Here is a 21,786-nt window from a genome sequence, read left to right as displayed (position 1 = left end):
CTCTTAAAGTAGTTTTTGTGTAACTAACACGCTCACTGTACTGACTGTTAATTTCTGTTGGACCCCCCCCACCAACACAAGCGTTCATGTCTAAGAGTTATTATAGCTTAAAAACAACCTTTACTGTCCCAATGCCCTGTTTACAACACAGTCATCTAAACCATTTATATCTTACTTTACAAAAAAAATAAAAATGATAATGCCTGGTTTCAGTGGTACTGTACATGATACATTCTTTATCATTTTTAACACATGGTTTTAGGCCTAAATATCTTTTAGTTTTATGAACATATTTAGTAGCTAACAATTGCATGTTCTATATTTATTCATGCATTTATCTTTAAATATATATAAAGAATACAATAGGCTACTTCTTTGTTCTCTTATACTGAGTTGAAGAACAGCTGAAGTGATATTCTGTTATAATGTAGCGCCACCTGCTGAACAGAACCCTCTTAAACGTGGCATACATGTGAGATTATGGCCAAACTATTTATTTATTCATTTATTTATTTATTAGACCTACCAAATAGTAATACTATAGTTTGGGACATGTTCCATATTATTATGGAATATTACTATATATCAGAGTACCATATCATACACTCACTATATACCATGGTACTACAGTACCATGGTATAGTTCTGGGAATGTTAGGTTTTGGTTTTACAAATATATAACCTAAAAAGAACGTTACTAGAATGTTAGGAGTTGGTCCCCAAATAATAACTAAAACGGAACCATATGCTAACATTAGGGGAACGTTCTGTGTTTGCTGGGGTAGGACTACTATTTTGTAAGAGACAAATGCTAATAAGAGTAAAGGTGTTAAAGGTGCACTCAGTTACTTTGTGTTATCTTGGACTTACACTGACACCTAGTGGCTTGGATGCAGCATGATTTAAAATCAATAGTTTTCAGTTTTAGATGCCATTGTAGAAATGTAGTATTCACAGTCAGCCATGATTATTTTAATCAATGAGTGAAAGTGTCAAATAACAGGACGGTTACTGAGATTAAGTGAGTAATATTCGGCTGCTCATGTGATTCTAAAATGGCCGCCCCCATGTGCGGACCCTCTCCATGTCGATTAAAACAGCTTTTATAAAGTTACTGATATGACTGGAGTCTTCATTTTAATGTGAGTGCTCGTGAATTAATACATATATTGCACAATTACAATTCATGTCTTTAGGAGTTAAACTTTTTTAATGAGGAAAAAATGACTGAGTGTACCTTTAAATGCTGTGCTGAAGAATACATTGGTAACAGAGAATAATCTAATTTCAGATTAATTCATATAATATATATTTAACATACAAGTATAGTAAGAAAATGATTTAAACATTATATATATATGTATATTTGGGGACTAGTAAGGCTCTATATGTGTTTATATACAGTGCTGGGTGTATTGCATGCATTAAATTACTTTTTCATTGGAAAAAGTAAAGTAAGGGATTACTCTTAATTTTTTCAGTAATTTAATTACAGTTACTTCTGATGTAACTGTGTTAAATACTGTATAGACTCTAGAACAATTCTATATAAAACAATAGTAAATTTAAAATCTAAATTTAACGCCTAATGTTAAAATATGTGTTTTCTAATTTAACGCTGCCCCCTTAAATTATTTGGCCAGTTCGTGAATAATTTATTTGATTTTATATGATTTATTTGAAAGAATTAAAAGAACAGTTTCATGTCTATCCTTGTGTTTTTCATCTGGTCGAGGTTGATCAGGGTTTTAGAAAGTAATTAGTAATAAGTAATGCAATTACTTTTCAGACAGAGTAATTAGTACAATAATCTAATTACACTGTAGAAGATATAATTAGTTCTTAGTAATTAATTACTTTTTTATTGTAACTTACCCAACACTGTGTATATATATATATATATATATATGTGTGTGTGTGTGTGTGTGTGTGTGTATGTTACGATGAAAAACTATATTTCCCAGAATTCAACAGTCAGGATCTGTTCAACAGCGCTTCCGGGTCATCTCAAGGGCATTGTGCAGATGATCACATGTGCTGAAGCGGCGGAGACTTTAATCGTTCGCTCTTAGTTTTATTATATTTATAATATCTAAAATGGACAGTTTCGGTTCAGATTTTTCCTCAGGCTCTTCGGCTGGTAAAATGGACACTGGCACTATAATGGAGCAAGTCAAAGTTCAGATTGCTGTTGCAAACGCTCAAGAACTGCTGCAGGTTTGTGACTTTAATCAGAATCAGAATGAGCTTTATTGCCAAGCATGCTTACGCCTACAAGGAATTTGTCTTGTTGACAGAAGCCTCCAGAGATAGTAATAAAAATAAAAAAATAGAATAAAAATAAAGTGAATAGAAAATATAAGTATATATAGAAATACACTATAAGACAAATATATATACATATATATATATATATATATATATATATATATATATATATATATATATATATAATATTAATGACGTATGTTCAAATACAAATAAATCTGTTATATACATATGCAAGGGAATAAGACGTTAAATTGCGTTTTAATAAAGTGTATAGATTAATTTCAGTGTGCTTTTTAAATGTATACGTCTGCATTTGAGAGGCATGTTTTGTATACTAAGTTTGCTATCTTACATTTCTGAAAATAGGGAGTACTCTTAAAAAAAAATAAATAAAAAAAAAAGTGCTATGGAAATACCATTATATATTTTGGACATGTAGCATAGTAATTCCATGTAATTCTTTGTATGTGAATATGGTAATCACTCAATACCATATAACAAAGTACCACTGTTTTACAATGTTTTACAATGTTTTTTTCATTTGCATCATGTTAATAACGCAGAATCGTGGACTACATAGTAATTTAAAGGTGCACTCAGTAATTTATTCCTCATTAAAAACGTTTAACTCCTAAAAACATGAATTGTAATTGTGCAATATATGTATGAAATCATGAAGACTCCAGTCATATGAGTAACCTTATAAAAGCTGTTTTATTCTATATGGAGAGGGTCCGCACATGGGGGCGGCCATTTTAGAATCACATGACCAGCTGAATACTACTCGCTTAATCTCAGTAACCATCCTGTTATTTGACACTTTCACTCACTGATTAAAGTAATCATGGCTGACTGTGAATACTCCATTTCTACAATGTCATCTAAAACTGAAAACTATTGATTTTAAATCATGCTGCATCCAAGCCACTAGGTGTCAGTGTAAGTCCAAGATAACACAAAGACAAAATAACTGAGTGCACCTTTAATGGTATTCTTTGACATGTCTTGATCAAGCATGTTATATATATATTTAAAGTACAAAATTCCACGTAGCTTCTCTACCCATGACGTCATTAAAGCTGCACAAAAATGATAAAATATTAGCAAAATGCTGTTTAAAATTGTTTTGGATTAAGTATAGCAGGTTGTCACAGTGCAGGACAAATCAACTTTCCAAAAGTATTTCATGTCTACCATATTGCTGTAAAATGATAACATACTGACAGTCTTATTGAGCACATTTTAAATTGCATTAGTCCTACATTGCAGAGAATGACTGATAAATGCTTCAAGAAGTGCATCGGCAAGCCAGGAAGCACATTGGACAATTCTGAACAGGTATTGGTGTTAAAACTGTAATCACTTCCTGTATTGATGTTTATTTGTGGAAGTAATATCCCACCTAACCCATCCCAAACCCTTGTGTTTTCCCAGAAATGCATCGCCATGTGCATGGATCGCTATATGGATGCATGGAACACAGTCTCGCGTGCATATAATTCAAGATTACAAAGGGAAAGAGCTCGGATTTGATGTGCAAATGGTGGCCAGTAATACTTCTGTATCACCTGGGTACGCAGGTAGAGATCCTCTGTCTGCACGACATGTGTATAGACTTGGCTTTCTGACCTCACAACAACAGCTGATCACTACCGAATCAACCAGGTGGATCGGATTTAGACTGTACGTGCCATGGACATTTTTTTTATTTTATCTTTCGAAACGTGTTAAAACAATTATATAAGACATTTGTCATTGAATGATTTGCAAATTCCAGTTAGGACAGTTATGGATAGATTATTGTGGTTGCATTGCATATGCTTAAAATTATGTCCAGAATTGAGATTATGGGTACAGATTTTATCTCCACCCACTCTGTACCCTGTTTACAGGTCTCACTGTGTTTAGCAATTGAAGGTCTTGTGCTGTTATCCATTCATCAAGCAGCCAATCAAAATATAGCAAGCCATCTTGTCAGTTGTGGATCTTTTTTCCCAGAGGGAATGACTCACTTTAACATTTGTTTCACAAACCTTCTTCTTCTTCAAAGGGAGCAATAATTGTTGCCTCTTCATCAAGAGCAGCCAAACAGTGCTTCTTTACCCCCAAAGAACAAAATGCAATTGTCAAACCTGGAGTGTCATTTGGCTCATTGTCGGTTTAGTACAGTGCTAGGTTTGTTTAGAACCACCGATCCTGGTGTAAAAGCAGTTTCATGAAATCTTGTGAAACCTTAGTCAGAGAAATAAGCTCATTGTGCAGAGGATTTTGTGGAATTGTTACCCAGAATTTTTTAAATTATGGAATGCAAATAAATACCATCAAATCTGTCCATTTTTATTATTGACGTCTGTCTTGCATTGACAAAAAAGCAGAATGTACCACCATGTTTAACAAATAACAAGTCAAATCTGCTGGAGTGAAATATGTATAGACCTAGTCAGGTAAGATGCCATATTTAATTTAACACAACTGAAAACAAGGCTGTGAGGGATAGAAGTACATGAATGGGTTAAAAGTTCATGCGATCTAAGACATTGAGCGCATTTACATTCACGTTCTTATATGATTATGCTTAAGCTAACAATGTGTGTGGTCATGTAAATGTATTAAGCGGCCTTTATCGGTTTAAGGTCATAAATGGCGTAAGAATTAACAGATCGACACTGGTAGATTTTTGTCCATTACGCTGATTTTGCATTGCATGTAAATACCTTCCTCGCATTCATACCGCCGTATCCAATGTGTGAATGTGTTGTGCGTATAACGGTAGCCAGCTGGTAGGTAGCTGTGCAGTGCGTAAACCTCACTCCCCTGACCTCAAGAGGCGCACTAGCAACAGACGCTAGAGGCTGTAGCCTTTAGCCTCCTTGTTAGCGCGCCCACCTCCCATGCCGGAGACGCCGGTTCGAATCCCGCTCTAAGCAGGTCGAGCAGGACTGGTTACATGCGCATGCCTCTTCACGGTTTGACGTCAAAAGCAGAGAATAACGTGATTATTTCAAATGTCATGTAAACAAGGATTTCTCGCTGCTTTTTTTAAATAAACTGATTTTTGGGAGTAACCAGCATATTGCCGTGCATGTAAATGGTCTTAAGAAAGTACAACCCATTGAATGGATGGTACATTTATCTCTCACAACCTCATTTTGATTTTTGCGTAAAATATGACGTATACCAGGGCCGTTGCTAGGATTTGGTCTTTTGAGATGGTGCAAGAGGTTGACTGTTGATCATATTGCCATTGTCCTGGGGGACATGAGGAAAAACTGGGGGGGGGGGGGGGCAATGCCCCCCCATAGACCCAGCCATTACATCTACCTTGACTAAGGTCCATGATCCCCTATTTCCTTTTGAAATCATACAGTTTGTCAAGGTAACTTTTGGTTTGATTAGAGACAAACAAATGTCGCCATATTTTAGTTCCTTGCTTATGTAATCTCTGTAGGAAAGCAAGCTTAACTTGATGATTTCTGTATATTTTTTAGCAATATGGGTTACTCTTAGGCCCACATGGAATCTGTAACTGTAGATTTCTGCAGAACTCGAATGCCCATCTTTCACAAAGTTCTACAAATACCTTGTTCCTGTATTAGAAATTGCTAATAAAGTCAGTGATTCAGTATGGGCCTGGTTACGGTTTGTCTCGACTAGAGGTGGAAAGTAACAAATTACAACTACTTTCGTTAAAGTACTTGAGTACATTTTTCAGATGTTTCTACTTTAAGTATAAATAAATAATAGTACTTAAGTTGATTAAAAATGAAATATTCAACTTCGCTACAGTTATTTTTCACCACAATTGCAAAGTACAAAAAATACATAATATTTCTGAATTTTCAGGTAGAAGTTATAAGCGCTAAATCTGTTTATAAACTAAAACGTGCTGTGTGCGGCACGACGGAAGCCCGCAGGGCACAACAGCTTGCATAAACTGCCACCGCTGTCCTCTCTCCTCTAGCTTATTCAAGACTTTCTGCCCTGTCACTATACAAGAACTGTAAAACTGTGATTTTCTGCATATTTCATTTTATTCTGGAAAGCAGTCATTCATTAAGGTACGAGGGAACCGTCTGAACGCGTTTAACCACTGATCATTGTAATTGCTTGTTTTGATTATTGGGGGGTTAACAACCCCCATCCCCCCCGAAATCTACGACCCTGTACAGAACAACCAATCTGTTGTTGAATCAATCATATCTCTCACTAAACACTGTGTGAAATGTTTATTTCTGCCTTATTTTATTCAGTTGGCATATTTTATTCATCTGGATAATTGCTGCAATATCATATAGGATAAATTTCCTCCTCTATGATATTGCATTATATTAGTTTTATACAGTATGTTAACTTAATAGCCAAAATACTTGGACATACGTGAATGAGAATAAACCTGATATAGGCATGTGTTTCAGTCACAATGCACATTATGTAGTTTAGTGACGATTTAGAGACATTTAGAACGTTACAAATGGCTATTTCTACTTAAATAAATGTTGTTTTCTTAACATTGCCTGTTTGTCCAAGAATGCTCTTGCAGCAATGCAGGTCTTTGGCATTTAGAAGCTGCTAATTTAGGACCTGTGAGGAGTCTGTTTCTCAAACTAGAGACTGTGATTTACTGGTCTTTTTGTTGTGCATCTGGCCGTCCACTTCCCTCTCTATCCTGGTTAGAGATTCTTTTTTTCAAAACAGTAATGCATGGAATAGTCTTCATCTCTCTAAATCAACAGACTTTAGGAGAAAATAGAATTTCAGGAGAAATGTTTCTTTTTCCCTATTTTTAAAACCAAAATTTGACTTGCAAGTGTAAAGCAACTTATAAGAACTCAATACCTCAGTAAATGGGGGAAAAAACCCACTGTATTGTGATTTCCGCATGGTAGCACAACCATTTTCAATTGTTTTAATAATAAGAAAATTAGCACTTTACAATGCCATCACGGGTAAAGAAAACAACTGAATAAATACCACTTGAAACAATTATTTCAAACCGTAATAATTAGCTATTAATGATTTTGACAGTTTATTTTTTTATCAATTTTATGCATCCTTGGTGAAAGGAAGCATCAGTTTTCTTTCAAGAACATAAATGTCTTTGTGTTCTAAAAAATGGAAGCGTATATACTATATATAATATTCATAAAGTAACTTGTAACGTAATTACGTTTAAGTTTTCCGGCAAACTACTTATTTACTCTTACTTGTCATAATATTTCAGTACTTGTACTCAAGTGAATTATTTCTTCAGTAGCAGTACTTTTACTTAAGTAAAAAAAACTCTTTCCACCAATGGTCTCGACCACTGTACCACATCAAGGGTTTTAATGTATCATACATCAGAATGCATTGTAAATAAATACCAAAAATAAATATGTCACAGTACAGTATGAACATCAGCAGAGAAGCAGCAGCTCCAAATTTGATGGATCCACTGCGGTTGTGAAACACGACTGCACATCACTTTTGAGAAAGATGGTTGACGGCAATTCCAGATATGTTCATTATGTTTAAAAAGGGAGGTATATAGATATCCATTCTCTAATAGCCGTAACCTGCATGTAAACTCCGATGAAGCCAATTTTACTGCAGCCATGACCCCAACCAGGAACCACTGGCCTTGGAGTTCACGGCACACCAGAGGACCCCCTGAATCTCCCAGCAGAAAAGGTATGACATTTAAAGAAGTCCACAGAAAACTCAAGGATATGGTTGAGTTACATTAGGCTGGGTTATGTAATCGGCTTAAGAAGCAAGCACTGTGTCTGTTTTAAGGTAAAAAAAAATACAAATACCATTATAGCATTGGTTAAGTGCAGCAGTGCTTCACTGTAAGTGATTCAGATTTCACCTACAACAAGGAGAATGTGCAACTGTGGATTTTGTTTTTAGAGTTCGTATTGAACAACCCATGAAATAAAAATTGGGCGTTTTTGCTTTATGGCTTTTAGTCCATGTCTGTAAGCTTTGAAGCCATCTACACTCACTGAGCACTTTATTAGGAACAACTGTACACCTACTTAAGCCAAACGTGTGGCAGCAGTGCATAAAATCATGCAGATACGGGTCAGGAGCTTCAGTTAATGTTCACATCAACCATCAGAATGGGGAAAAAAATGTGATCTCAGTGATTTCGACCGTGGCATGATTGTTGGTGCCAGATGGACTCGTTTGAGTATTTCTGTTACTGCTGATCTCCTTATTTTCAAGCACAACAGTCTCTAGAGTTCTCAAATTGGTGTCAAAAGCATCCAGTGAGCGGCAGTTCTGCGGACGGAAACACCTTGTTCATGAGAGGTCAACGGAGAATGGCCAGACTGTTTCGAGCTGACAGAAAGGCTACGGTAACTCAGATAACCACTCTGTACAATTGTAGTGAGCAGAATAGCATCTCATAATGCACAACATGTCGAACCTTGAGGCGGATGGGCTACAACAGCAGAAGACCCCGTCAGGCACTTTATTAGGACAACAGTGTTTCTAATTAATTGCTCAGTGAGTGTATATCCTAGCATACTCCTAAAGGCTGGCAAAAGTAACTTTTAGCAGATATACACATTTCAAATTTACAGTCTCTTGCGGGAATACGGACCAAAAATATTGATGACGACTCTTGCACTACACAGATCAATCAAATGCTGTCTAGAATGAAAATGTCCCATCCCCTAATACCACCTTCAACCGATTAGCCCAAACGTCTGGCATCAAAACAGGAATTCAGTCTCGGTATTCTAAAATGAATTTTCTGCACAACTTGATTTGATCTTCTGACCAGGTACTTACCATACATGTGTCCATATCCCCCTGCATAGAGGCAGCACACATCATGTTGTCGGTAAGTTCAGTACCATAAGCTTGCTGGCAGTCCAACTGATCAATGACGCTAGCCTGCGCTTTCTGTAGCAAACTGGTTCTCATACCTAATAAGAATTAAGACATTGTCATAATGGACCATGTCAAGCAAATAGTCTATACTATGAAATATTTATTTTTTAATCAAAATGTAGTTTTGTCAAAAAAGAAACTCACAATAAATATTTTCTGCTGTGTTTTCACACTTGGTATATTTGTCCGAACCAAAATTCAGCTCTTCCCCCTTTCCATATTTGCAATGGTCTACAGTCACACTGTTATGACTGGAACTTTGTGTTCAAGACAAACCTCAAACTCACCATCTTCCCTAACTGCGCCCCATCCCACGATGTAGCACTCCATGCTTTTCATGAAGGTATAAGAGGGAGAAGGCAAACAAGCAGTCTGGATGGTGTAGGACTTGGGGGATGGGATGGAAAGCTCTACCAGGGCCACGTCAAAGTCCATGTTGGTGCTATTGAAAGCAGGGTGAGGGATGATCCTTTGCACTGGAATCACCAGGGCACCCACAACAGACCAAATGACTGAGCCGAGACTTACCGTCCAGCCAGCAGGGTTCAGCTCACTATTACGTAACAAAAACATTTGGTACGTTTACAAGCGCAGTTTCAGCTACTGTAGTTAAGCTACAGTCTTCATCCGTCTGTCCAAGTGTACATAACACAAGACATAATCAAATAATATCCACAGTTTTCCTGACTAACCACTGTGTGCCGTCATGATAATTCTAATTGCCACTGGACTGTGTACTGGCAGTGTAAAAACAACCGATACGTGTGATCCAGGCAGAGGAGAACAACCATTTTAAGTGTTAGTTGGAGTAAAAAATTAGCTCAAGCTCAATTTTTGCAGAACTCGAAGTTCATGATATCAATGCAACTAACCTTGGGCAATCGCTTCACGTCTTCCACCCACTCCTTAAACTTTTATGGGTGAGGCACTGTTAAAAACGGTCACCGCATCTCTGAACTATCAGCACTATGGAGCCACAGGTTTTTTGTGAATTTTTACCAACTTAATATGCTAAGAACATCCGCAGATGAGAGCGAAAACACTGAAGACCGGAAAACGAAAACAGTTGTGGTTCATGCGTCAATTGTATATTACCCTCTGAAGCAATGAGCTGCAGTTAGGAGCCACTTGCAGTGGATCAGCGTAGCTCCACATCCGTGAACACGCTGGTACTGCAGACTACCCACCCAAGGCCATTCACCTCTTCGAGCTGTGTTGCCGCCAATGATCCTCACCTGGCCCACGGCTGGACGGTGCCCACAGTCTACAAAGAAAGAACCTGACCCTGATATTCTTGTTTCCACAAGCCAGTTCATTGCTTGGTAGTTCAATACTAGCTAGTTCATAGGGTTGCCAACTTTTCACCACTCAAATACAGGAAGCTTGAGCATTTTGAGTGCTTAAATAAGGGACGTTTCTCCATACACTAAATACGGGATACGGGATGTCATATTTCGGCCAAATTATGGGACGTCCTGGCTAAAACGGGGCAGTTGGCAATCCTACTAGTTCACCACACTTCTTTAATTTGGGTACAGGCCAAGGAAATGGACTTCCCTGCAACGATTAAAAATCGTCAATTTTCAAAACAGTTCCCACACTAAATACAGACTTTACAGCAAAACCATACTCTATGTATGCAAACGCCGTTGCGAATGCTTGGCAAGCATGTTGTCCCACTGTACAACATGCATTCTTGAGTTACTTTGGTGGTAACAAACCCCAGTACTCAGGTAGTGTAATAGAGTTACCTTCAAATGTCTGTGCCATTATTCAAGTAGCTACTACTAGAATATTTGTACAACTGAAGTTTTCTAAAAATGTTTTTTTTTCATACTGCCATGACAGTAGTCGATCTGAAGGAGAACTGAGTTATGAACTGCGCTGTGATGCATTTCGGATCCCAAAGACAAATTAAATCAAACTTCAGCGTTTATGAAATTGCTTAGAGTATGTTTCGTGCCTTAGCGTACAAACTGTTTTGGAAAACATCTTTGGCGAAACTTACAACAAATTGTTTGAATCCATAATACATATTGATATAGTTTGAAGCAAATTGCTATTTACCACAGTTTTTCTCATCTGCCTCATTGGAGCAGTCAACGATTCTGTCGCACTCTGGGTTTATCTTGCTTATACACACGCCTTCACCACAGTTATAATTACCACTGCAGTTTGCAGGCGCATGGTTATATTCATTATCGGCTAGGTTGGAGGATGGTTTCATTGCTTTATCAAGGTGAACTGCAGTAGTTGTGACACTAGGGAAAGTGGGAGCGACTTGAACCGTTGTGGAATCAGTGTAGCTCAGGATCCAGTTGCGGAGTTTGGTGACTCGGGAATAAACCCCAGGTTTGTTGATCTGTGCGCATCCTACTCCCCATCTCACCACACCCGCTAGGAAAAAGCGTCCAGGGGCCACCTCACATACCAAAGGGCCCCCAGAGTCTCCCTGAAGGCCAAAAAACACAGTGTAAAAATTAATCGACACAATTAACTTTATATGGTAATATTTACAAATTGCTCAAGCATTTATAGCCCTTACCTGACAGGAGTCCACCTTCCCTTGAAGAAAACCAGCGCACATCATGTTTTGTGTGATTGCCCCTCTGTAAACAGATGACTTGTTGCAGACTTTTGAATCAATGATCTGCACTATTGCCTTCTGTAATGTAGAAGGCACCTCACCTGCTCAGATACAAAGAACTGTTGTCATAAGTCAGGCAATGATTACATGACTCAACATTTTTAGAATTATAACATCTATGTAGGTTTAAAGGTGAACTAAATGTACACATTCTTTTACCAAGCTAAAGCAAACTCAAATAGATCTATAAGATCTTTGGCAATACTTTCTTTTACAGTGTCAGGGTTGCATATTTTAAACGTTACATCTAGATTTTAAAAAGTTGTGATTGCTGACAATGTGAGTGCTGTTTGAGCATGCAAAACTGAACAACACAATGCTACGGTATTCAGGTTGGTTGCCAGAGTGTTGCTACAGTACTGTGTATGGTTGCAAGGGTGTTCTGGGTGTTTTTTTTATCATGTTGCTAAGCCAGTTTCTGATCAAGTTTCCAAATTGGATGTTTGACTTCAAGTAGCGTTCCACTGTACTTTTATAAAAGTTAGAAACTCTAAATAAATTTGATACTATTACGGATTCATCTCATGAAGGTGTGATGTCAACAATAGCAATTGAATATATCCATTGTGTTAGACCAAAATAAAACATCTTACAAAAAGCAAACTAGCAGTATAGCATAATAACTATAACTAGCATTAGCATAATAGCTCAGGAAAGAAAGATGATTTTCTTTAGGGGTTTGTTCAGATACCCAACCCAAAATATGAGCAACTGTAATAGTGACAAATTACAACGTTTACTGCTTAACTTTACTTGACAATAATTTTTACAGTTTTCTCGAGATCCATGGAAAATTAAACGAATATTCTGAAGTTTTCCACCCCACCAAACATACTCACTTGTGTACTGAGTGAGAGCTCCCCAACCAGAGACGATGCAGTTCTGTCCAGGACTGAAAAAGTGAGAGGATGATGGGATACAGACTGGCTGAACATAAGGGCTGAACTTCAAGGGCTTTTCCAACTCCAGAACAGTCACATCACTGTCCGTCGTCATGGGATTATAGTCTGGAGAGACGGTCAAGGACTTGATGTTTAGCATGGTGGCCTCCCCTTCCTCTCCACTGACCAGATTGGCTCCTATCAAAGCTGTCCAATCTTTGGGGTTTTTCTCTCTTTGACATATAAGGAAGACATATTCAGTAGACATAGAGAATTGGCGCTGAGGGTGGGATTGTTGAAGATTATACGAAAAATGCTTCCTCACGTTTCAAAACAATGAGCGGCGCTCACAAGCCAGCAATTGTTGACGATGGAGGCACCGCAGGTATGGCGGCCATGTAGTCTGAGACTGACCTGCCAGGGTAGCTCACCGTGATGGGCATTGTCACCCCCTACAACACGGATACCCATGGCCGGACGTGTTCCACAGGCTATACGAAAAACAATGGTTATTAGCCAAAGAACGTCATAACATAAACTAATCTGCATTTTCTCAAAATATGAGTGGTGCTGGCAAATCTCACCAGTATAATGCTAGGGTGTTCTGGGTGGATGCTAGTACATTGCTAATTGGTTACAGTGGTGTTCTGGCTGGTTGCTAGGTTGTTACTTATTGTCCCAAGTCAAAAGAGCTCACTTCCAAGTGTCTTTGGTATTCTGGTCTCTAGATATGCCTTAGGTTCATCTTCTAATGTAAGTTTATAGGATTTTGTCATCTGTTTTATTGTCCATCAGCAAGGCAGAAATTATACATCAGATTGTTAAGAAAAGTAAGCAATCGCTGTGCGATTTGAGATATCATTCATGTCTGTAGCAGTACAACGCACGTTTTATTGGGGTTAGGAGTTTGTTCAAATTCCTAATCTCTACATATGAGCGCTAGTAACAATGAAGGCTTGACGTGGCACTTTGGCACCACAAAAAATATGTGTTCCTCTCTCAAAACCTTTCAAATATTTTATTACTATTATGGAAGCATCACATGAAGTAATAATTATCAGTTTTTATGCATTGCTTTAGACCAAGGTATGTGCTTGAATTTCAAAATAAACTTTTTACAAAAAAAAACAAAAAAAAAAGGAAAATAGCAGCTAGCTACAGTGTTAGCATAATAGCTCAGTATAGCAAGATGGTGAAACTTACAGCAAAAAGCTTCATCACAACCATCTACACAGTCGGATATAAAGTCACACTCTGGGTTTGGCTTTATGATACACTCGCCATTGTTACAAGTGAATGTGTTCTCAGGACATTTACCTGCAGTAAATGACAAAAAATATCTAAGCATCCAGATCTAACATCAAAGCATGTACAGATTTGATTGACGATTATATATTATTGTCACATTCCGTCTTACTTATGTCATTCCCAATCTCATAGAATGACTTTCCACTTGCCCCTGGAATAACAAAACAAAAAAATGGTCAAAATTAAACTTAACTGCTAAAAAAAAAAAAAAAAGAAAAAAAGACTTAGCCTGGGGAAGCTGGTAAGACTGGTCTATTTTGATGGCTTTAGAGGGATTTTGGGCACTTGTCAGCTGGTCAAGTTTGGAGGCCATCTAGAACATCTGAACACAAGTTTAGCCTTGCTTGGAGACCAGCACAAACCAAGGTTTTTTTTTTTCAGCAGGGTAGGACATAAAAGACATTTGCAAATGTGATGAACTGCTACAAATGACCATTGTACCAAGAAGGACGATGCCATTGATCTCTCCATATTCTGGAACAGGGATGGGTTTTCCATTCAGCATGACCTTCAATCCAGAGCGGAGAAGATCTTGAATGAAGCTCTCCGTGTAACCCTGGGCATGAGCGATCCGAAAGACCAAACGAAAAGTGGTCATCACATTTCCATTGATGTTCCTGAAAGATATTACAAACTCTATATTTTAGACCAAAATGTATTCAAAGACAATGTCGTAGCTAGATGGTAAGCCACATTCTGTGAACCCAACCCTTCACAAGCAGCAAATTTGCTCTTATGAGAGTTCCCGCAGAATGAGGGTCCACAATTTGCCATTTTAAAGAGACAATTCTCACCACCAAGCCTCAATATTTTGTACAGTTAAATATTGTTAAAAATATAGCATGGTCAAAATGTACCTACCCATACGCAACTATCTGGCAGTCTGTAAAATGATTTCCCACTGAAGAGGCGCTAAAGATATTCTTTATCTGTGAATTAGTAAAACCAACATGATGCATTAGTTTGTTTATCACACAAAATGACACAAAGAAATTCTGCATTCATTATTTCAACATTTGTGGTGTAGGCCTGAGGTGTTTTAAAGGTCAAGTGTGGAATTTCTTAAACAGATTTGCATTGTTTTCCAAGTGGTTTCCAGAGGGAAATTTGTCAGCCATTGATTGGACAAACAGATGGTAACAGTCCCATCCCGAACTCGCACCATTAGTTAATTTTCCTACTCCCTGAAAGATATTAAATGTGCACTCAGTAATTCTAATCCAATGCACTTTTTGTCAAATTCTGCAAATATCTCCTCACAGTCTGTTAGCTGTCCGTTCTGTGGGTGGGCTGAAAAAAAAAATCTAGTATCTGTACACAGCCCTGGCACTGTAAATGGGACAAAAACAAAGTGGATTGGACCAATCCACACAACACTACTCCAGCCAATCAGCAACAGTGGGTGGTTCTTGCAAGTGCACAGGATGGGGGGTGGTGGCAGAGCGAGAGGAAAATTAATTAGAAGAGCGACGGCTAATCTGGCTGATGCGAACTTTCTAAACTCCAAGCAGGACAAATGGCTGAGAAACAGACCAAGAGAAAAGGTCAGACGAATATAAACTAAATGATAAGTCGAGGGCTAGGAGCCACGTCAACATCGGTGAGGCTTTTCAGCGGTGGAGAGACCTCTGAGAGGTAAAAAGCTTGAAGACGGAGGCAGAAGTTGCTCTTTTTCTTTTCGATAGGTGGGTAACGTAAATTTTGCTATGTTTCACAGAACACATATATGCTGTTGTTGTGATGTTAGATTTAGTAGCAGGACAGTTGTGAGTGTCTGGAGCCGGTGTGCGTAAAACCTCTCTCGCATGCATGAATTTGGGGGGTGGAGCTTCCAAAGGAGCACTGAAGGGAGGGGTATGTTTGTTTTGGCAGTTTGAATATCAACAGTGTTTCTCAGGAATCGCTGAGACTCTGTAAACGGTAAACAAAAATGTGTCCCTGGGCTGCGGGGTCTCACACTTTCTGCCTGTCAATTACATTTTGCATTCTCATACTATTGTAGTTGCAGCAAATTATTGAGGCTTGATGCCATTTTTATGCCATGTTGTTCATAACAGTTGTCAGTTGAGGGCATTATTTTGCTGTTGTTGTTTTTAACAAACGCTTCTTCTCGGTGTCAACCTCAATAAAGCTCATTTGGTACTTTGGAGTGCTGTGTTTTGAAAAGAGGGGGCATGGCTAATCCAATGGCTCAGCTTGTGGAAATTCTAGAATGGCTAAAATCACTTACAGCACCTTTAAACCAATGTTGCTGTTGGGTTTTGTGAGCGTCACAGACCCACAGCGTTTACTCGTTTTGGGTGCAATCAACTTATGAATGGCTCACTTATAGTTGTCTCTGCATATTAAGCTGGGATACGAGAAAGTATTAAGAAAACATCACAAAAATTACACACTTCACCATTAACATTCACGGCCTCTGCTCAGCTCATACCTTTGCTTTCAGAGTTGCAGATAGAACTACAGAGAATCCTGATGTTTTATCTTGCAGGTCTGTATCATAACTGAGCCCTTGTAATTCCACAGTCTCCATGAAATAATGTTCCTCTTGTACTAAAAAAACAGGGTTTACGTTCGATTCAAGTTGATATTAAAAATCAGTGAGCCCACATTTGGAAGTTCGTTTGATACAATATCAGAGATTAAAATACGAGTTTACTTTCAATGTTTACAAGTGAAAAAAATTGCTTATTGAAAATATTTAAGACCCCATGAAATTGCTTTTTTAGTGCAGTTTTCTGTATGTGTTTATGTTCTGTCCAACAGCTGATTTCATTTGGAAACAGGATGTTGGGGCAGCACAAATAGGACTTGTCCCCCCATCACAGCTAATATCCCTCAATATTTAGTGTTGAACTGATTGTGAGTTTCTCAGTGGTTGATATTTAAAATATTACATTTGGTCCCCCCAACTTTTTTTTGTCCATTTTTCCGAATTTTATTTTGTCGACTTTTAGGATTACACTCCTAGCATATTGATGGTCTGTATGCTAATAGACATGGACAAAAAGCCACAATATTCCAATTCTGAATTCATTGGACCTTACAGGTAAACAGTTTGTGGTTTACCCGTCATGAAACCTACAGAAGCTCCAATGATGAGCAAAATCAGTATAGCAGCTAATGTGAAACATTTGCACGAGGAGAAGTGAGCTGGCTTTGGGTCCTCCTCAGGCCACTTATTCAAATCCTCCTCCATTTCAATCTAGACAAAAACCTGCAACACAACCTGAACATCCAAACCCTAAAACACAAGAAGACATGGTGCTATAAGTTACAGACAGTAAAACTGTTCATCTCCTAACAACACCTCCATAATCACTAAGGGTTTGGTTTTTTCGTCCTATGGGAACTGAGTGAAAATCACCTCGTGGGATGCCAAAGTATTATTTCACTAGCCATAGAATTAAACAATACAAGGAGTGGTTCCAAGAAGCCAAAACAAACCTCTGTCAATTCAGAAATGTTATATCACAGAAATATGAAGCCTTCTGTTTCAGATGGTATGGATATAGCTACACATTATTGCAGGCTTGTAAATGCCACAACAACTCTCTCATACTGACATGCCAAAAATCACTAAACTGGGAGTTTACTTATATGCCAATTAAAACTTGGATTGCAAAAATATTGTCTCCTTGCATGCAATGCAACAGTTCTGGCATGCATTAAAAAAAAAAAAATAATAATAATTTTAAAAAAACAAAAAAAAAACAGGGCGAATATAATTACTCTTTTCCAATAAAATAAATGTCATGCAGTGCAATAGTATGCAACATTTTGGCAAACAGTGCAATGTATTCCAAATACAACATAAATATAACAAAATAAAATACATTTAATCTTTTAAATTTAAATAATAAAACAAAAATAATAATTAAAAAAAAAATGGTTTAATTAAATAAATAAAACTTAAATATTTTATGTTACCAAAGAATTCAAATACTATTCTGTAGAATTTACACAAAGTACTACAACAACATATTCTCATTTTAGGACGAATAACTAGTTAACTAGTCTAAAAAGAGATGGTTACTCACCGTTTCAGACCTAATTTGGTCAATAAGGCATCTGATGAATAAACTGATGTCCGTAGAAACACGCGATGTGGTTGTTAACTGTACAGAACGCAACGCTGTTATGCGTTCATCTCTCTTGTGGGCGTGGCTTTACGCAGGTGAGTGTATGATCTCATCTTTGATTGGTCAATGTTGCAGCGTCTAAATAAACTATTTTTTCCCCCTCCTTCGACAGAATCCGCAAAAATGATCGGACTTAAGGACTTTCGACAATCATTAAAGCACTTTGTTAAATCAGCAAAGACTCACAAAGTTCTATAAAGAAGTTTGAATGATTAGAAAAAAACAGCAAAAATGTTTTTGGTATACAATGGCGGCCAAAAGTTTGGAATAATGTACAGATTTTGCTGTTTCTTAAAGAAATTGGTACTTTAATTCACCAAAGTGGCATTCAGCTGATCACAAAGTATAGTCAGGGGATCTGGGTAGCTCAGCGAGTAAAGAGCTAACTATCACCCCTGGAGTCGTGAGTTCGAATCCAGGGTGGGCTGAGTGACACCATCCAGGTCTCCTAAGCAACCAAATTGACCCACTTGCTAGGGAGGGTAAAGTCACATGAAGTAACCTCCTGTGGTCGCTATAATGTGTGTTTCTCGCTCTCAATGGGGGCGGGGGGGCGCGTGGTGAGTTGTGCATGGATGCCGTGGAGAATAACGTGGGCCTCCACATGCACTACACCTCCACGGTAACGCGCTCAACAAGCCATGTGATAAGACGCGCAGATTGACTTTCTCAGACGTGGAGGCAACTGAGACTTGTCCACCGCCACCTGGACTGAGGCGAAACACTATGCCACCATGAGGACTTAGAGCACATTGGAAATTCCAGATTGGGGAGAAAAAAAGTGTATTGCTAAATGTTTAAATTTACATTAACCAAGATTAATAACTATAAAAGTATTGCTCATTGTTAGTTCATGTTGACTTATGTTAACAAATGGAACCTTGTTGTAATGTGTTACTCTATTTTATAGAGATTGCACTCACAAAAAACAAGTTCTAGTCACTGTTACTAGAAAAACTAGACTTGGACTTTTCCAATTAACAAATAATTATTAGACAAAAACTGATATTTAAATTAGAGGTAGACCGATATATCGGTTTTACTGATTAATTGGTACCGATAGTTGCTTTTTGGAACAATCGGTTATTGGCAAAAATCTCTACCGATATTTGCCGATGTCAATAAACCTCATCTTGTATATATCATATATATATATATACATATATATTTATACTGTATATACAAAACTCTTCATCTGGTGGATATATAAACTATAAAAAGCTTCATTTGGTAATTACTAACATTATAATGGAGCCAAGTCCCTGGTGTATTTCAGGCTTGTTTATAGTTAAAAGTCTGGCGTTATGTACCAAATCGTAATTTTTCTGGTTATTAATGAGACTTTGGTTGCACACTAAACTGCTTTTGGGATTTTATTAATTTTGGACTTTTGTAGCCTCAATGTCTTTAGGCAAGACTAAAAAAAGTTAACTATCAGACAATTTATCAGTTATCGGTATTTTCCATCACCTTGGTTATCGGTATCGGCAAAATCAACAATCGGTGGACCTCTAATGTAAACCCAATCCTTTTTAAGCTATTATACAACTTGATAAATGTAGAAAAAACATTCCCCAAAATAAAGAAGCATCCCAGAATTGAGTCTTTACAGTTGAACAAGTATTATTTTTGTGTACAGTTTGCATTAAGAATATATAATGCTGTTAATGTCTTAACAGTTTGTGTGTCTACAAAAGCTTTCTTAAAAGGTAAAACAAAAGCAAGCCAGTGGGATCCACCCGGTCATAAACTTTGTTTTTGCATAAATTAGAAATGATGAAATCCCAGATGTTTATTAATGTCCAAATTAACTTCAGAACCAGGGGAACAGTATGTGCCCATTTTCATATACAGTAAACATGTCACATATTTCACCATAATCTACATACACATAAATCGCAGAAACAATACTAACAAAAACATTAATCCCGAGTCTAAATACAAAATGTAAAAAAAATGTAATCAGTGTGACATCACTATCCATTATTTCAGACCTAACAAAATAACATCTACACAATGCAGGAAAACAACATTGTGTCTGTTTGTTTTGGGGTGTTTTTGTGCATTCATGTGTATTTTATCCATCCTGCTGTTGAATGAATGGGTTTGGAATGGCTTCCATCCCATCCTGTGGACAGATAAGCACAACAGACGTCCCTCGACACACAACCAGACCAAGCTGCCTGGTGTCTTCTGTCAACTTATACTGGTCATCAGGGTCTGCATGAAAAGGATGTGATCAGGAAGCTTAGAAATAAAAAAATGCTCATGTAAAGGACAAATGATTGATTATTTATTTTTTATCCCCTTTTCTCCCAATTTGGAATGCCCAATTCCCACTACTTAGTAGGTCCTCGTGGTGGCGCGGTTACTCACCTCAATCCGGGTGGTGGAGGACAAGTCTCAGTTGCCTCCGCTTCTGAGACCGTCAATCTGCACATCTTATCACGTGGCTCATTGTGCATGACACCACGGAGACCCACAGCATGTGGAGGCTCATGCTACTCTCCGCGATCCACGCACAATTGACCACGCGCCCCATTGAGAGCGAGAACCACTAATCGCAACCACAATGAGGTTACCCCATGTGACTCTACCCTCCCTAGCAACCGGGCCAATTTGTTGATTAGGAGACCTGGCTGGAGTCACTCGGCATGTCCTGGATTCGAACTCGTGACTCCAGGGGTGTTAGTCAGCGTCAAAACTCGCTGAGCTACACACGCCCCCAAATGACCAATTATTAACGCTTACCTCGCATGTATTCAATGGTGCCATCCAACACAAGATTTAACAGTGGGTCAAAGCCTTTTAAAACACCACTAGCTGAGAAACAAAAATTAAATGGATAGATTAGATTAAATTTGACAAATACGAAATTATTTTACTTTCATCTACATGAGGTAAATGTTCAATTATGTTGATTTGTTTTCAAATATAATGTGTTAATTATAATTAAAACTCTAGTCTTGCATCAGAAAAAGAACAGCTTGATACTAAAGAGAAATTTAGTTATGACCTTTTATAATTCAATAATAATAATAATAATAATAATAACAACATTTTTTTTTATCTTATAATGTTAACTCTCTCTCACCTTCACGACCTCCTTGGAACTTTACTCTGATATGTTTGTCGATGTATTTCGACAAATCAAATATACTTTCCTTCTTTTTCTTCTCTTTATCCTGCCAATTAAAGTCACATGTTATATTATATATATATATATATATATATCAGACCAGTCTATTATTGTGTTGCTTGGCCCACTAATGCACAATACAGCAAAACCACAATAACTAGCGAACTCTGGACTGTACAAATATAAAATGCTTAATGTACGCAGCACATTACTTTGTTTACATGTTTATCAAAGCCACGTGTTCATAAATGCGTTTATTAAGCGAACGGTACGAAAACGTTTATGCTACTCACCGCCATTCTCGAAGCCGCTTTAACCCGCCCACTTCCTGTTTAACGTTGCCGTCTACCTCTCGACCAACCACAGCACGCCTTTTACCGTCAACGTCTTCCTCTACACCAATCAGAACACGCCTCGCTGCGCATGGGACACATTATTTTTGAATGTTTTAATTATTTGATCATTCGTAAATAACTGCACGTATGTGTTAGAAATAGTCAAAAACGTTTAAGA

At 37.7% G+C, this 21,786-nt stretch overlaps 3 protein-coding genes across 8 annotated transcripts; 1 reads left to right on the top strand and 2 right to left on the bottom strand.

The window, feature by feature from the left end:
- The first annotated feature begins 2,004 nt into the window (after window positions 1–2,004).
- On the top strand, window positions 2,005–4,601 carry LOC127438178 (mitochondrial import inner membrane translocase subunit Tim13). The gene is made up of 3 exons (XM_051693538.1): window positions 2,005–2,217; window positions 3,541–3,609; window positions 3,706–4,601. Exons 1-3 carry the CDS (start codon window positions 2,098–2,100, stop codon window positions 3,802–3,804), a joined length of 288 nt encoding a protein of 95 aa, XP_051549498.1. The 5' UTR covers window positions 2,005–2,097; the 3' UTR covers window positions 3,805–4,601.
- Window positions 4,602–4,736: 135 nt separating this feature from the next.
- Window positions 4,737–17,861, bottom strand: LOC127438175 (transmembrane protease serine 9-like). 6 transcript variants are annotated; one of them, XM_051693531.1, is made up of 14 exons: window positions 17,062–17,861; window positions 16,427–16,545; window positions 14,854–14,921; window positions 14,434–14,609; window positions 14,102–14,143; window positions 13,888–14,001; window positions 13,010–13,175; window positions 12,643–12,917; window positions 11,702–11,844; window positions 11,224–11,608; window positions 10,252–10,420; window positions 9,444–9,709; window positions 9,055–9,191; window positions 7,786–8,122 (listed from the first exon to the last, which is right to left on the bottom strand). In XM_051693531.1, exons 1-14 carry the CDS (start codon window positions 17,189–17,191, stop codon window positions 8,081–8,083), a joined length of 2,232 nt encoding a protein of 743 aa, XP_051549491.1. In that variant the 5' UTR covers window positions 17,192–17,861; the 3' UTR covers window positions 7,786–8,080. The 6 variants fall into 6 exon arrangements, 2 of the variants coding, with proteins under 2 accessions (XP_051549492.1, XP_051549491.1); XR_007896667.1 differs by lacking the exon at window positions 9,444–9,709 and having other exon boundaries at window positions 7,775–7,920; XR_007896666.1 differs by lacking the exon at window positions 9,444–9,709.
- A 2,050-nt stretch (window positions 17,862–19,911) lies between these two features.
- On the bottom strand, window positions 19,912–21,630 carry LOC127438177 (U6 snRNA-associated Sm-like protein LSm7). The gene is made up of 4 exons (XM_051693537.1): window positions 21,567–21,630; window positions 21,229–21,319; window positions 20,886–20,957; window positions 19,912–20,354 (listed from the first exon to the last, which is right to left on the bottom strand). Exons 1-4 carry the CDS (start codon window positions 21,570–21,572, stop codon window positions 20,212–20,214), a joined length of 312 nt encoding a protein of 103 aa, XP_051549497.1. The 5' UTR covers window positions 21,573–21,630; the 3' UTR covers window positions 19,912–20,211.
- Window positions 21,631–21,786: the final 156 nt, after the last annotated feature.

This window comes from Myxocyprinus asiaticus, chromosome 49, assembly GCF_019703515.2.
Source record: "Myxocyprinus asiaticus isolate MX2 ecotype Aquarium Trade chromosome 49, UBuf_Myxa_2, whole genome shotgun sequence".
NCBI lineage: Eukaryota > Metazoa > Chordata > Actinopteri > Cypriniformes > Catostomidae > Myxocyprinus > Myxocyprinus asiaticus.
This window is presented reverse-complemented; position numbering and strand designations above follow the sequence as displayed.